Source organism: Perissodus microlepis, chromosome 22 (genome assembly GCF_051167445.1).
Source record: "Perissodus microlepis isolate ML-2025 ecotype Zambia chromosome 22, ASM5116744v1, whole genome shotgun sequence".
Lineage (NCBI taxonomy): Eukaryota > Metazoa > Chordata > Actinopteri > Cichliformes > Cichlidae > Perissodus > Perissodus microlepis.
Window position 1 is genome coordinate 25885045 of NC_140481.1, and position 15649 is coordinate 25900693.

The following is a 15649-nucleotide window of genomic DNA, read 5'->3' on the forward strand; positions in this document are numbered from 1 at the left end:
AAACACTGACAGTTTCATGACCTGCATGTTCTTTAGACTGCTCCTGTTTTTGTTTTAGGTTCACGCTTCCCTGGGCAAAAGAAAACTGCACTTAGAGCAAAGCATGTTATTCACAGGGCACATAGAACACTGTTAAATATTGTCCTGTGGCTCAATATTAACATGCAATTGCAAATCATTACTTAAGGTTGTTTTCCCTTAAATGTGATGCAACAAACAGAAGCAAAAAAAAAACCCCAAAAAAACCCCAAATATATATTTTTGTTTAGGTCTCAATAATAAAAAATAGGATTTAAAATAATAATGATTGAAAATTGATTCTGAATCAATAATATATAGACATGCTTGTGTTTTTCCTCAGAATTGCAACTGAGGTTAAATAATAAACTTGAATAATAAAACAGTTGTAGAAATGTCACATATATGATGAGGCAATATATTTATTAGTGAATCTAGTGCATCTCGAATATATTGTACTAGACTGTAATCATTTAAATATGGATTTAAAAAGAGAAATTGTATTTGTTTTGTTTCTGTGGAGTCAGTCAAAAAAAAAGAAAAAATCCAAATTAAAGCAGAAAAAGATGCATCCAGAGATATTTAATCAACTCTTTCTAAATCACAAACTCTAGATAATTAAAATAAGTCATTAACAGGAATAGGATATTTATTTTAGGTCTCAATACTTTTAGCTTAGTTACTGAATTCACTGTACTACTCGTTAACACCGGTAACACAATTAAATATCACCATAAATTAGTAGAAAAATTACAAAAGTCGTTTTGTTTATAAATAGTCCATTTCTGAGGTTTCCAAATATTTTGTGACGTAGTCCAAAATTATTTTTTCGTTTCCAGAGTCCTTCAGGTAGAAATGAGATCCGTGGAACATCTTTATGGTGAAATCTCCTGATGTGATGTCTTTCCAAGCTGTTAATAAAAACACACACACACACATTAATTTCACTTGATCACCTGTAAATCAAAGTCTTTCACGTACTCAGTCACACATTCTTGCTGCCTCTGGTTCAGATCCCGTGCTCTCTAATAAGAAACAGTTAGCATTAGTTAACACTGCCCAGCAAAAGATTTACTCAGCCTGAAGGCCGCAGACATCCCTGGACCAGGTGAAGCCATAAACCAGGTAGATCATCATTTACTAACCAAAGCTAACTCCACCTGACATTTTTTTAAAAGTGGTTTTCACCACATAAGAAACATCCTGACAAACGCCACCCACTCACTGTGAAACGGGGCCTTTGGTGTGTACATTTTAATTTGATTATTAACTTGTGTCTAATTATGTAATTATTAATGTATTTATTTAAATTTCTTTACTACTCTGCTTGAGCGCTTTGTGCTACAAGGCTCATTCACCCATTCATACATACAAGAGGTTGTTTCTATGGCTGAGTGCTTTCGATCTAACTTTCACACTCCGATGAACAAACTGCAAGATACTGAAGTCAGAGTTCAGTAGAAGGAGACGGATTGTTAGGGTTACTTATACACTGCTCTGCTGAGGGCAAAACAAAGAAGGGAGAAGCACAAAGTAGCAATTTGCATTTAAGTCAATGTAATAACCATAAGAGTAATGTACAGCCCCTTCTTGGCCTGTTAGAGCACTGACCTTGTAAATCATGAGGAATGTCATCCTTCCCGTCAAAACATGTGACCGGGCAGGAGAAAAGCGGGCTGCTCGCCTTGTTACATCTGCAGAGGGGTCAGCAACTCCCATCACTGACAACATCTACGCTTGGTTTTAGAAATGTTAAGAGCAGATTAAGTAACAGACAGCTGTCAGCCCACCTGTAGTTCTCCACTACGTGCAGGTCAGCCTTCAGGGCGGGAAGGAAGAGCTTGAGGACTTCAGGGTTCGCCAGCAGCTCAGGAGGAGTTCCTCCAATCGAAATTAACCACTTAAGAAAATCTTCATCAGACAAGTCGCTTCTCTTTGGGGTTTTAATGCGAGTCTCTGACTTAAAGACAAAGAACAACACAGTACAGTGTCATGTCATATCAACAACACCCAACTCTTTTCTTACGTTAAAAACGCCAAATTACAAACGTTTAGCTTTTCCAAATGTTATCGCTGATATTTATTGAATATGAACATCAGGATTCATAGATCAAGGCTTTCATGGCAGTTATGTGTGTACAGATTAAGTCTAATTAATTTAAATCGATTTTAAAATACGTGATTAGCTTATAGTGAGTATAGTTTCAATAAAAGAATTTTAATCTCTTTGGTGATCCGAGTTTTGGGTAAAAATTATGTGGCAGAAGCATAGAAATGTAGAATAAAGCATGAAGTGGTGACATAACAGCACAGAGAGGATTTTCATGTGTGTCACTGCATCACTTATTACTAGATTTGAAGTCCACAGCCCCAAAAAACAGGTTTAAGTTTGTCTTTTTTTGCTTCGTGGAACTAATAAATATCACAAGCAATGAAAGAAAAAATACTTAAAAAGCGTACTTCCAAGCAAAAAAAGACTCAAGTAATAAGTAGTTTTCCAGGTCATCCAGTAGTTTTACTTACATAAGGTGCAGAAGCACCAGACAGAAAGATGTGAACTGGCTCCATGTTGTGAATTTTCTTCAGCGCGTCTGCAACAGCGAAGCTTGTGAAGGCACCGAAACTGAAACAGATTAGAAATTTTTTTTATGTTGCAGGCATTAAAACCATGCAGTGTTCTGTTTATGCCGACAGCCTTGTTTTTATTCAGGGATCATTTATTCTCGCCATACCTGTGGCCAAACAGAGCGAATGGCTTCTCCTTTAGCAGCGGCAACAACACACTAATCACTTCATCCACGATCTGCTGCATGTTTTCAAAGAATGGCTCTTTAGCTCGACTCTCTCTGCCGGGAAGTTTGACAGCCAACACTACAAAAAAAAAAAAAAAAGAACGGAAGAAAGAAAGAAAGAAAGAAAGAAAGAAAGAAAGAAAGAAAGAAAGAAAAACACTGTAAAGACATGAGGTGATGTTTCTTCTGAGTATTTGTCTTCCTTTGATTCAGAGTAAATGAGTGAGAAACCATAAATAATTCAAAGCATAAAAGTCCTCTGAGGCATGTGTAGAAACCTAATTCGGATGATTGATTGTTTTTAAATACCAGGTCTGTTTTTAAATGACGGACTAGAGTGCTGGCAATTCTGTTCATAACTGGCATGAGGTTGCAGATACAAGCCATGGAAAACAGCTTTCTCTGAAGGGTGGCTGGCTTGTCCCTTACAGACAGGGTCAGGAGTTCGGGACTCAGAGGAGAACTACTCCTCCTCTACTACACTACCACTGGAGCTTATCCCAGCTGTCATAGGGCATGAGGCGCGGTAGACGCCAGAGTTGGTCGCCACTCTTTCACAGGACGAACACACATGCGCGCGCGCACACACACACACAGACAACCATTCACATCTATGTGCAATTTAGAATCACCAATTAACCGAACCCCAATAATTGCAAGTGATTTAACTGTGGGAAGATGCTGGAATATCTGGATAGAAGCCGCAATGTGCTAGAGCGCATGCTAACAGAAAGGTCCCGGCCAGAGTGGCGAATTCGAACCCAGGACCTTCTTGGTGTGAGGGAACAGCGCTAATGCCACCACCTGTAGACACGAGACAAAGACACGAACGCAGAGGCAGCAAGAATAAAAGCAAACTACAGGAGAGAGACAGAGTTTAGTAAAAACTAATGATCAAATGCAAATAGGTGTGTAAACATGCAAAGACTGAGAAGACACACTAATCATGGGAAGCCCTCCAGCAGACTAAATGTATTGCAGCATGATTGGGGGACAGTTCAGGGTCACCTGATCCAGCTCTGGCTTATAAACTTTAATTAAAAAGAAAGTTTTAAGACTGATCTTAAACAGCAAAGTCCTCTGCTGAGATATTAAGGTACTATGAAGTCTTTAAGATATGATGGGGCCTGATTATTGATTATTTTGTATGTGAGGAGAAGGATTTTAAAAACTATACATTTAAAAGTTAAAAGGTAATCTTGATATATATTCATGGCAAAACTTTTTTCTAAGGTGTTTTTTCCCCTCAACTCTTTTGCAGATAACAAAATTTAGTCAAGAGCCAAGAATTTATTCTATGCTCCAAAAATCTTTTGTCCAGCTGTTCTTTAGTCATAAACACAGACGAGAAGACTAGTTATACCAGACCACCACATTTCTTTTCCACTTGCTTCCTGGAGCTTTCGTTACAACGTGCAAGCACGTACACGTGAAATGCTTTCTGGGCACTTCACCTTCAACAGAGCTGCTGAGGACATTTCCCCAGCGAGCGTAGTGTATGGACCCTCCACCTGCCCAGGGGAAGCAGATCAGTCTGGCCACAGCATCTGGTCTTTTCTTGAAACAGTTTACCACCTTGTCCATGCTGATTAAGGAGAACAAGAACATTACGACCTGAGATTTGTTTGCACTTGTGTTAAAACAAGAGGTTATTTTAAAAAAATCTACCCATTACTTTCTGTCTGCTCCATTAACTTCTTCTTGGAAAATCCTGGGAAGCGTTCAGTGTAACATTTCCTCATTGGCTTCTTCTTCATGATGAATTCACTGGCGCTTAGCACACGTCGAACTGGTGCAATACCGCCACCAACCGGTGCTCAGTGGGAAAAATCAAACATGCGATCTCGTGGAGAATAACAGTTGATTAATTTCTGCAGTGAATCTTTGCAGATAAGGCAGCCGGAAATGCACAGACAGGAAACGACAGCGTCGACACAGAAAATTTAAATCGCCTGTAACAATTCCAGGGAGGTGCAAGTAAAGGCACAGGTTACAGGAAGCAGCTGAATGTACCTGATGAATCCCACCAAGCAACTTTCACTTTCACAATAGCCAGGTTGACTTTCATTTTCCCTTAGGTTTTGGGCCTCTCTGATCCTCATATTTCAGTATAAATAAATCGTGTTACCTCTTTTCCACAATAGCTATATATATATTATATGGAATGCCAGGACTGCCAAAATGAATTAATTAAATACACCATTAAATAATTAATTAAACGTGTCATTAATTAAATAAAATGGGAATTAATTAAATACATATTTATGGCATATTTAATTAATTATTTATTGCCATATTAATTATTGATACATTTAATTAATTATTTAATGGTGTATTAAATTAATTCATTTTGGCAGTCCTGAACCCTAGGGCCAGGACTGCCAAAATGAAATAAATAAATGAGGAAGTAAAACTGAACTTAATGTCTTAATGTGCTTCTTCTTTAGCCTTGTCCATTGGCCCCTCAGTCCGGTGATGTCATCCTTTATACTTAGCAGAAAAACAGCCCCAAATGGTAAATGGCCTGTATTTGTATAGCGCTTTACTAGTTCCTAAGGACCCCAAAGCGCTTTACACATCCAGTCATCCACCCATTCACACACACTGGTGATGGCAAGCTACATTGTAGCCACAGCCACCCTGGGGTGCACTGACAGATGCGAGGCTGCCGGACACTGGCGCCACCGGGCCCTCTGACCACCACCAGTAGGCAACGGGTGAAGTGTCTTGCCCAAGGACACAACGACCAAGACTGTCCAAGCCGGGGCTCGAACCGGCAACCTTCCGATTACAAGGCGAACTTGAGCCACGATCACCTCAAATCATAATATTTCCCCTATACTTAACTGTGGGGATGATATTCTACAGCTCGTAGTCTGCATTTCTCTTCATCCCAACACTGCAGGTCGAGCTGATGCCAAAGAGTTTGATTTTGGTTTCATCTTACTACAGCACTTTCTTCCAAACCTTCTCTGAATCATCTCTGAAGTTCACTGGCAAACTTAAGATGGGCCTGGACTCGTGTCCTCTTGAGCAGGAGGACCTTGCCGCTGCTGCAAGATTTCAATCAATGATGTAGTGTGTTACCAGTAGTGTTCTAGCTGACTGTGGTCCCAACTGCAACCAAGAGTTGCCACCATCTCACCAGTACTTATCTGACTAATTGCTCTGGCCTTTTCACAAAAACTTTCTTCCTCTCTTCCTTATTGCAAAATGTAAAAAGTCACTCTCACTATCCTTAAACAAATTGTTTATCATAAAGGGCTCACTTCTTTCCTATTCTTACTTGTATTTGCCTTCATAATAGAATTTCCTCTATCTGCCTGTGCATTCAGTCTGTATTTCCCAGGTTTATGATTGAGGCTGATGTAAAATTATATGAATGGTTTCTGGGGACATCTACAGTACGGAGTAAGTAACTTGCATGAGGTGTGTCACTGTGTCTTTGACTTGCTCTGACTGTTACAATACCTGAGCAAACAGGTCAAGCCACGGAAAATTACGACAGCTAAAATGCAAATAGAATACGTTTTACTTATAAACCTGACGTACATAGTTTAGAAAAAAGTTTCACAGATGTGACGTTACTGCCTACAGATGGTATTTCCTGACGAAGTAAATCAAATTAAAATATTCCTTTTGTCTTAATCAAAGCCTCTAAACCAACTCAGAATGTCTTGGGAGTCTACATAAGGCGTCACCATTCTTATATTGATCTGAATTGTTGTTAAGGCGCATTGTTGTTAAGGCGCACAGAAACAAAGGCATTTGGTTATATGTGGCTGAAAGTAAATCTTTGAAGCCTACCATTTTGCCACAGCCACAGCTGAAATGTTTCTTGATACTTTGGAGTTAATATATCTTATGTGTGCTCTCCAGTTAAGTCTCTCATCTATCATCTATTACTACCATAAGAACTTTTAAGAATTTCTATGGACTCGTTCAATATCAACACTGTTTATTTTGTGCTTTAGTTATCTCATCCAATAAATGTTGCAGATCATGACCAGAACTGTGTTTGTAGAGAAAATGTTTATCACCAGCAAACGGTGTAATTTTAACCCTTTGGACATAAATATTCTAAGGAATTCGCCATACACACCTTTGTCGTGTTTCTGATATATTTGGCCCCAGTTCTGTTTCATTAAATTGTTTTAAAGGGCATTTGATTCCTCTGTTCTTACTCGTCTCTTTTTTTCCCTGTCCAAATTATTAATCTTGTAATTTCTATCATAGAGTATAAAAACTGGAAGATGGTCTCTGATATCATTACTCAGAAGTCTACTTACTGTCTTATGTTCAATGTAATTTGAAAAAATTCTATGAGAGTGACACAATGTAATGAGTCTCTGTTAGGTCTGGTAATTTTAGGGAATAGGTTCATACAGTCATTGTGTTAATGTTATTTAATGTTTATTTGGGTTAAGCAAATCAATAGTAAAATCTCCACAAATGAAATTTTGTTTGTTACCTATTTCTGTAAATGTTTCCTCCATCCAGTCTTTAAAGGCCTCAATACCAATACCTGAAGCTCTGTATGTACAACTAAAAATTTTTTCTACTTTTGTCTTTATAGATTTCAACTGTTGTAAATTCCAAGACAATATTAATCACCATTATCATATTATTCACTACCTTAAATTTCAAATATTTGTCTGGTTTAGATATTCCTTCTCCATCTTTGTTTTGCCAAAATATGTACCTGAATCATAACCTTGCTGTTCAAAGTCCATATTATATGTCCATTATCTAATAGTATCCATATTAATCCAAGTTTCAGATATGGCAATGACATTGAATGGATATGAAAACTGGTTTAGATATTCCTTTGTGTGATTAAAATTTGCACATAGACTTCTACAGTTAAAGTGGATGACTGATAATTTATTAATCCACTCGTTGTGCTGTTCATTTGTATAGTAGCAGCAATATTTATTGATAGATCACTGCACCAGCTTCTTCTCTTCTATTTCATATTCCAAGTCCTGCGTATTGTGATTCATATAGCAAAATGTTTTTTTTAGTTCCAGTTGATCATATGCTGCAATTTAGTGAATGATGCAGTATTAAAAGTTATCCAAAGACCAAACATCAACCATGATCAAAGCCACAGCCCGCTCTGCACCCGACAGACAAGAGGAGATTAGCAGGCTGGTGAGTGTCCTGTAGGCCAAAAGTAATGCAGCATGGGAAATTTAGTTTTTTGGTATCTTTGAATAAATAGACTTTTGTCCCCTTCTTAGGTGCGGAGTGCAAACTATGATGCCGACCCGTTTGTCCAGGAGTTTCAGTTCCGTGTGCGAGATGAGATGGCTCAGGTGACAGGTCGCGTCCTGCCAGCCCCCATGCTGCAGTATGGTGGCAGGGTGAGCTCTGAACCCTTTATGGTACCTTCCCCTTTAAATCACGCTTCATGTGTGTGTGTCCTTCTGTGTGTCTCTGTGTGTATTTGAGACAACAGGATTTCCTCCACTTAGCTACAGGAAAAGTGCTTAAGGTATCAGTGCTTAGCAGTATATATAAACTTTATCTTCACAGTATTATTATTTATGAATAAGAGGGTCTCTTTAAATAGGTCTAAAACACATTTTTCTATCAGGAGAAAGTAGATTGGAAAATGCTGTCATTAGGGGAAAATAAAGAAACAAAAGCTAACATCAAAAAATATAACACCAATTTGTGGTCAGTTTGGGCAGTGGTTGATCCCTCTGGTGTCTCTGCTGGAATTTTTTACTGTAAGGTCCAATCTTCTGTACTGCTTATCTTGCAGAAGACAAAGAGAAGAACCCCGTATCTCTTCTTCACCTAAGATTTATACTGGATCACGTCAGAAGGCCCAAAGGCCAGTACGAAGGGTGGACCCAAAAGCAGACTCAATAGGCAAACATTTTCACAAGAACATGAGACTTTATTAAACTCAGGAATCTTAATCATGAAGGTGTGGCAGGAAATGAACATCTCAGGAAAGCACACAACAGGGAGCTCTGGGGTGTGGGTACCCAGGTGAGTGTCAAGGCATGAAGTGAAGTCAGTGAACCATGATGTCTGCCCTTTTCTCTCTTTTGCAGTGATCTGGAAGTAAGCTGTGAGGAGAAGAGTAGGCAGGTGAATATTCAGCAGTTGCGTGATGGCAGGATAGACTGGCGTCAGTAAAAGCAGAAGAATGACAAAGTTTGAAGGCAGAGGTAACTGGAGACACAAGGACATGAGAGGTTAACACAAGGAACAGCTAAGTGAGAACCAAACATGAAGGCAGATTTACCACCATGGGTTAGCAGATTATCTAGCAGAGAGCAGAAGTCTGAGTTGGTCTTAAATCCCAATCCACTGATTACTGCTGATGGTTTCCAGTTGCGGTTACAGATGCAGGAAGCAGAACTAGCGATATAATGGAAAAATACGTGAAAACACTAGACTCTCAACCCGGACTGTGACAGATCGCCCTCCCTCACCCCTCTAATGTGACATCCAATCATGTTATTGACATCTAATCACCTGATGTCGACCACCACCTTATCATTGTCTCGCTGACTTTTCCAAATACATGATTTAAAACATTTAAACTTTAGAATCACTTCATTACATTTTCATTTCTGTTATTAGCAGAAATTCACTTCACTTCATCTTTGACATTTTTATGTAATTTCCCTTCAATTAACTCTATCATGACCTTATTCCTACATAACATCCATTTTAGTCTGGATACTTATTCCTTTTAGCCCCTCAGATGCAGAGATGGGCAGTGATGCGTTACAAGTAACCATTACTGTAATCTGATTACTTTTTCAAGTAACGAGTAAAGTAAGGGATTACGATTGCAAAAAAGGTAATTAGATCACCGTTACTTTCCCGTACGCCCGCTGCGTTACTGCGTTACTAAAACCGTGATTTTTTTGCGAAAGTGTCTCATGACAGTGACGTAAGCAAGTGCGACGTTCGTGGCAACAGCTGTGTGCAGATCAACAATGGATAATATATTGAGTGCAGAGAAAGTATGAGCGTGCAGCATTTAAAGCGTGGAAGTAGTAAAAAGTGACAAAAACATTAGCGTCCGCTGTTCACTGCGTGGGAAGAAAACCTCTTTTTACAGCGAAAAACCCTGTAACTTCCAAGCAAGCACCAAGTATGCTATGACGTAATGGGAAATTCACAGACAAACTTGCGGATTCTTCCACTGACTGCTGTGGCACACCTGCACCAGGGCAAACCTCTGCCTACCCCACTCCTGCTTTACAGGTGAAAATAGAGCAACAGGACCGCTAGGCTTTGACTTTATTTATTTTCTGCCTTGTTTTACTTGCATCTATTTGAAAGACTTAATGTAAACACAAAAACCTATTTTATTTTATTTTATTTTATGTGCAGGAATGTGCAGAAAATAGGTTTAAATGTTAAACAAATTTCTTCCAGTCAGAGAATGTTGCATATAACTTAATGTTTGCTTGATGCATAAAGTTAAAAGATTAAAACTAGAGTTAAGAAATAAATATATATTCTTAATGCTTATTTGCTGATTAGATTGTTTTATGAGAGGCCCAGACTTGACTAGGTCACAGGCTGACAGGAAACTGCATGTTTTTGCAGAATATGAGGACCAGACAGACAATGAAACTAAGTTCAGATGAAGGGTGACAGGTTGCCCTGGCAACAGACTTCAGAAAGGGGAAGTTATTGCAAGCTGCACAGGAAGTAAGACACAAAGAAAAGAGGAACTTACCATATAAGGAGTTGTTTGTATCAAAACTGGGTCTGACGTGCTGCAAAATATATAGTGAGACTGGCTGCGGTGTCTTTTTAGACTTGAGCTGAGGTTTTTGTGCTAAGTCTCCATATTCCGGAATATGTAAAATTAAAGATCATTTTTTAAGTTAGACCACTTTGAGCCGTGTCTTTTTTGGCCATTAAAGAATACAAAGAACTGGATTTAATACTAGTAAAACCAATTTTAAAAAGAGACCTTTTCCATTTGATTACATTTTATATGATGGATTAGGCAGAAAGTAGAATTGGGCTGAAAGATCTATCGCTTTATAACCTGTTTAGGTTGTAAATCATGTCTCTAAAAAGTAACTAAGTAACTAATTACTTTTGAAAATAAGTAATCAGTAAAGTAACGAGATTACTTTTGGGGGGAATAATCAGTAATTAGTTACTAATTACTTTTTTCAAGTAACTTGACCAACACTGCTCAGATGTGATCACAGGTAAGCCGGGGGGACTTCAATCTCTCTCTGTCTTTCCCACCTCTCTCGACACACTCTTCAATCATGTTAAAATGTTTAAACATAAGTTATGACCTGTATCATCATTATTCTTAATGTAACAAAGTACTAGCCTGTTCCTTATGTTTCCTTGTGAAAAGACTGTTGGTGTGCAGGATAAAATGCTGTGACCCACATTAACCCCCTCAAGGCAGGCGTTGCCGATTTGCAACAGTTAAAAACTAACAACCTGATTATCCCACATACATATTTTATGAGTTTTTTTTACTCAGAAGTACCACTGCAGGACTTAGTTGTGCATTAGCAACAAAAAGTTTAATTTGAGCCTGAGAGGGTTAAACCAAAAGACAAGCCACTGTACAATCTAAGCATGCTACTGTTCAGAGTAGAACTGCCAAAGAGGTGAAAATAACTTACTGCTTGACCTTTGGAGTGAATATAAAATTGCAACATTTTGTTATGTAAAATTATGGTACTGGGAGTGATTGTGCTAGAGTCTATCCCAGCTGTTATAGGGCAAGAGGCAGGGTACACCCTGGAAAGGTTGTTAGCCTGTCACAGGGCTCAAAGTATCACAACTATCTTATATATGTGGTAGTTACGACAACTCAGCAGATAATCTACAACTAATCTAACCTAATCTGTCTAGGTATCTAAATTAGAGCACTACTATTACTAACAGCAAACTTGCAGCTTGAATCAAATGAATGGCTTGTTACCAGGCCTTTGCCAAACTTAATGGCATACTGAACAGGTAATTCAACCATTTGATTGAACTGTATTGGAGTAAGAATGCATCTAAAAGCTACAGCACAGTAGCTCTCGAGGACTGGAGTTGGAGACCCCTGTATTAGGTAGTATTGCATACTATCTAACACAGGGTCTATCTCTTAGGTTATTTTATCTACAGTGTGCAAACTACAGTGATGCCAAATAGGAAAAAACTTAATTGTAATTGTGACAAAGTGAGCAGTTGTAATGCTCTCCACTTGACCCAAACGTGTTGACCTTTTTTTGCACATTATGCACATTATTCTGTCTCTGTATTTATTTGCTATGATTTGGTATTTGTCAAAGTAACATTGCTGCACTAACGATCCTGGGTTTGTTTGTATAAGCATTCTGTTGCCGGCAAAAAAAAAAACATTCTGCAAATTAAGGCAAATACTCAGTTACATGTTTCTTTATATTTTATTATCTTACAGATTAAGTCATTTGTTCATACTTACTTTGTTCTTTCTTTTCAGCCTTCATGTAGGTCAGGTGTGGGGAAAGGCCCGCCTAGCATTTCCTCAAAAAGTGCTGATGACGTCAGATGTGATTTGTTGAATCTTTTTTTTTTTTTCGTAAATAGAGCTGTTTAGTTGTGTAAATATGCTAATCGGAAGTGTGAGGAGGTTTTTGTCATTTTTAGTCATCTGTGTAGAGTTTTGGGTCCCTCAGCTCAAGTGAGGGGTGCTGGCCGAACTAATTGAAGGGAAATTGATGGCCCTATATATAGCCAGTCTAATCCAGATTCAGATGACAGAGGAAAGGTGAGCCGTGTTACCGCATCCATGTACTTTGATTTTTGTTAATTAAGTTACTTTGGGGGGGAAGTTTTGTAAGTTTCATGTAGGATGGGGTTCACTGTAAATAAATTGCTCACCTCTGGAAACCTGAAATGTCTGCTGAGTCTGCTTCCCTGCCACCTTCCTTGATGTTCGAGTCTGACTACATTACAGTAATGCGTATTTATTATATACAATAAAGAGAAACTCCTGTTTTTTGTATTTGTTTCTGGAAAGACTCATCCTTGATCAGCTCTGACCTATGGTCGGGCTACATCTGGCCCCCCTTCAGTTCACTTACCAGACCTGCCTTTGAGGATGCCATCATCTATCTGCTCAGTCATGTCTAGACACACCAAAATCAGCTGGCGAGCACTCTGAGGGTCATGTGTTTTTTATTTCTCCAGTGCATTTGATGCCATCAGGCCGACCCTCCTGGGTGATAAGCTGACAGTGATGCAGGTGGATGCCTCTCTCATATTATCCTGGATTGTTGATTACCTGGCAGGAAGACCACAAAATGTGCATCTTCAGCATTGTGTCTGACACCAGGACATCACAAGGGACCGTTCTATCCTCTTTCATGTTCACCTTCTATACCACAGACTTCAGCCACTGCACAGAGACCTGCCCTCTTCAGAGGTTTTCTGATGACTCTGTGGTGCTTAGATGCATCACTGAGGGTGATGAGATGGCGTACTCTTCATCAAGTGGTGGGAGCAGAATCATCTGCAGCTTAATGTGACAAAGATAAAGGAATGGATTTTGGACTTTAGGACGTTCAGAAAACCAGTGACCCCTGTTTCAGTCCAGGGGGTTTATGTGGGCATAGTGGGGGACTATAAATACCTCGAAGCACACATGGACAATAAACTGGACTGGGTTAAAAATTCCACTGTACTCTACAGGAAGGGCCGGAGCCGTCTCTATTTTCTAAGGCGGCTGAGGTCTTTTTAAATCTGTGGGACAATGCACAGGATTTTCTTTTATCAAAACACACTGCAACAGTTGCACACCCTTACTATTTGCACATCCTCGACAGGGAAAATAACAAAGCACAGTATGGTAAGAGGGGTACCTCATTGCCAACCTGTGTCAATATGTAATTTGTGCAATATACTGGGAATTAATAAAGTATTCTGATATTCTGATTTGTTTAATAATTTTTTCATTGTTTTCCTAGAAAAGTTGTGTTTTGTTTTACATTTAATTGACCCACTTTTGCATTGTGGCGATTTGCTGCCTTGTGACCCCATGATAAAACATTATGTACAGGTTAAATGTAGGAGTTAAACATTGATTCAGAGTTATTCTTTTTTCAATTTTTGTTGTGTTTATTTATATCAGTCATTTACTCGGAAACTTTGCATGCCAGTAGGATCAATCTGCTGCTGCACCTCACTGCTGCTCTAGCAAGACTTACACTTGCCCTTTTATTTTATGCACATTTCTAAAAATGTCTCTTTAACCAATGCTGCAACCACAACGAGGACCACAAAAAACAAGAGTCCAGCTTCATCAAACTGTCTCTTCACTCTAAACAGCCATTATTTTTGCAAGTTTTGCTGACTGTTAACAACACACCCAGTTCCACATCACACTCTCCTGATTGAACCCTCACCCCACAGTCTTGTGCTGCAATTTTGTACTGTTACGGCCCTAGCTGGGCCTCCTGATACTGCCCTTGTGTGGGCGTGGTGTTTTTCTCCGCCTCCTCCTCTCTTGCTCCACCCCTCTGTCTCTCTCTTGCTCTTCTCTCTCCAGGACACAGCTGCTGCTCATTGGACTCATTTACCACCTGGGCCCAGTCAGCAATCAGCTCTCTGAGGTCATATAAGCTGGGGATGAGCTGTGAGCAGTGTGGGGTGTTCTTGGGGTGTAGTTATCCTGCCTGAAGTGTGGAGTTGTGGAAACAGTATAGCTGCTTTATGTGAGTAGTGTGGGCTCCGGCAGCAGTAAAGCTAGCTAGTGACAGGGTGAGCTTGCGGGCCCCTGGAAGTGCCTCCTTGTGGTGTGGAGTTTTTGTTTGGTTGTTGTGTTCTTTGTTGTTGCAACCTTTGTTTTTCCTTTTTCCAAGTGTTATTGGTAAAGCGGCGTTGCTGGCTCTTTATGTTAAGATCATCTATAATAAAGACTATTTTATTTACTAAAAACACCTGTCTGTTTTCCTTTCATTCTGTTCTGGACTCATTTGTTACTGGTCCCCTCACTCGCATGCCTAGACCCCTTTGGGGGGACATAACAATGTAGGGGCTCGTCCAGGATATGAATGGAAGGAACAGCAATTGAGTATTAGTGAGCTGTTTGCCGGTGGCCTGTTTAGTTGTATGGTATCTGCTGCGCTCTCTCCAGTTAGCAAAGGGGTGTGTCTAGCTGAGCGTAAGCTCCTCCTTCAGGCACTCATTTCTTATTTTGCCTTTTTTATTTTCGGAGTAATCCCGGGTGGGGATTAGTTCTCTGTCGGGGGTAGGCTTGTCGGTGCTTTGTGCACTTGATGCTTAGCCTTTAAAGTTGCCTCGAGCCTGGTACACTCCAGAAGCTAACTAGGCTAAGATTTTAGTAGGTAGGTCTGGGGAGAGGGTCGGTGGTATTTTTATTTATTGGTTAACCTGTGGCCACACATTTCCCACCTGTTTTTCATTTGTGTATTGGAGGTGGTGCTTCTTTGTTGTTACTATTAGTCTCAGGTAGTTTTAGTTTTAATGGCTACCTTTGATATTACTGTGTTTCTAGCAAACCCTTCGCTTGCCCAGCTGGACACCTGTAGGAAGAGGGATCTGCATGAGGTGGCATCATTTTATGGCATTTGTCTCCACAGCTCTGCGTAAGGCTGAGCTGAAGGCTGCTCTTGTGTCTGGCTTGGTGGAGAAAGGGATGGTGGCCCTGCCAGTGTCTGCCAGTCTACCTGAGCATGGTGTAACGTCTCAGCCTGTTCTGCAGGTGCCAGCTCAAGGTGTAGCCCCATCAGTGTCTACGCCTGTTGTTCAGGGGCTGCCTGAGGACAAGCCAATGACACTGCCTCACTTTGAACCACTCTCCATAGAGTCATCCGTAGGTTCAAAGCACG

At 39.8% G+C, this 15649-nt stretch overlaps 1 protein-coding gene across 2 annotated transcripts; it reads right to left on the reverse strand.

Moving 5' to 3' along the window:
- Positions 1–422: 422 nt before the first annotated feature.
- olah (oleoyl-ACP hydrolase) lies at positions 423–4583 on the reverse strand. 2 transcript variants are annotated; one of them, XM_084919116.1, is made up of 7 exons: positions 4486–4583; positions 4265–4395; positions 2751–2889; positions 2542–2641; positions 1809–1978; positions 1630–1712; positions 423–929 (listed from the first exon to the last, which is right to left on the reverse strand). In XM_084919116.1, the coding sequence occupies exons 2-7, from the start codon at positions 4392–4394 to the stop codon at positions 787–789; spliced, it is 765 nt and encodes a 254-aa protein (XP_084775242.1). In that variant the 5' UTR covers position 4395; positions 4486–4583; the 3' UTR covers positions 423–786. The 2 variants fall into 2 exon arrangements, with proteins under 2 accessions (XP_084775242.1, XP_084775241.1); XM_084919115.1 differs by having other exon boundaries at positions 4479–4567.
- Positions 4584–15649: the final 11066 nt, after the last annotated feature.

What these genes read in the sequence shown, in the direction of transcription:
- olah (XM_084919115.1), bottom strand. Translation starts at nt 4,567, where the DNA reads ATGAAGAAGAAGCCAATGAGGAAATGTTACACTGAACGCTTCCCAGGA. An exon ending in CTGGTGCTTCTGCACCTTAT is followed by an intron (nt 1,979 to 2,541) that starts GTAAGTAAAACT and finishes TTTGTCTTTAAG; the next exon opens with TCAGAGACTCGCATTAAAAC. An exon ending in CACGTAGTGGAGAACTACAG is followed by an intron (nt 1,713 to 1,808) that starts GTGGGCTGACAG and finishes ACCCCTCTGCAG; the next exon opens with ATGTAACAAGGCGAGCAGCC.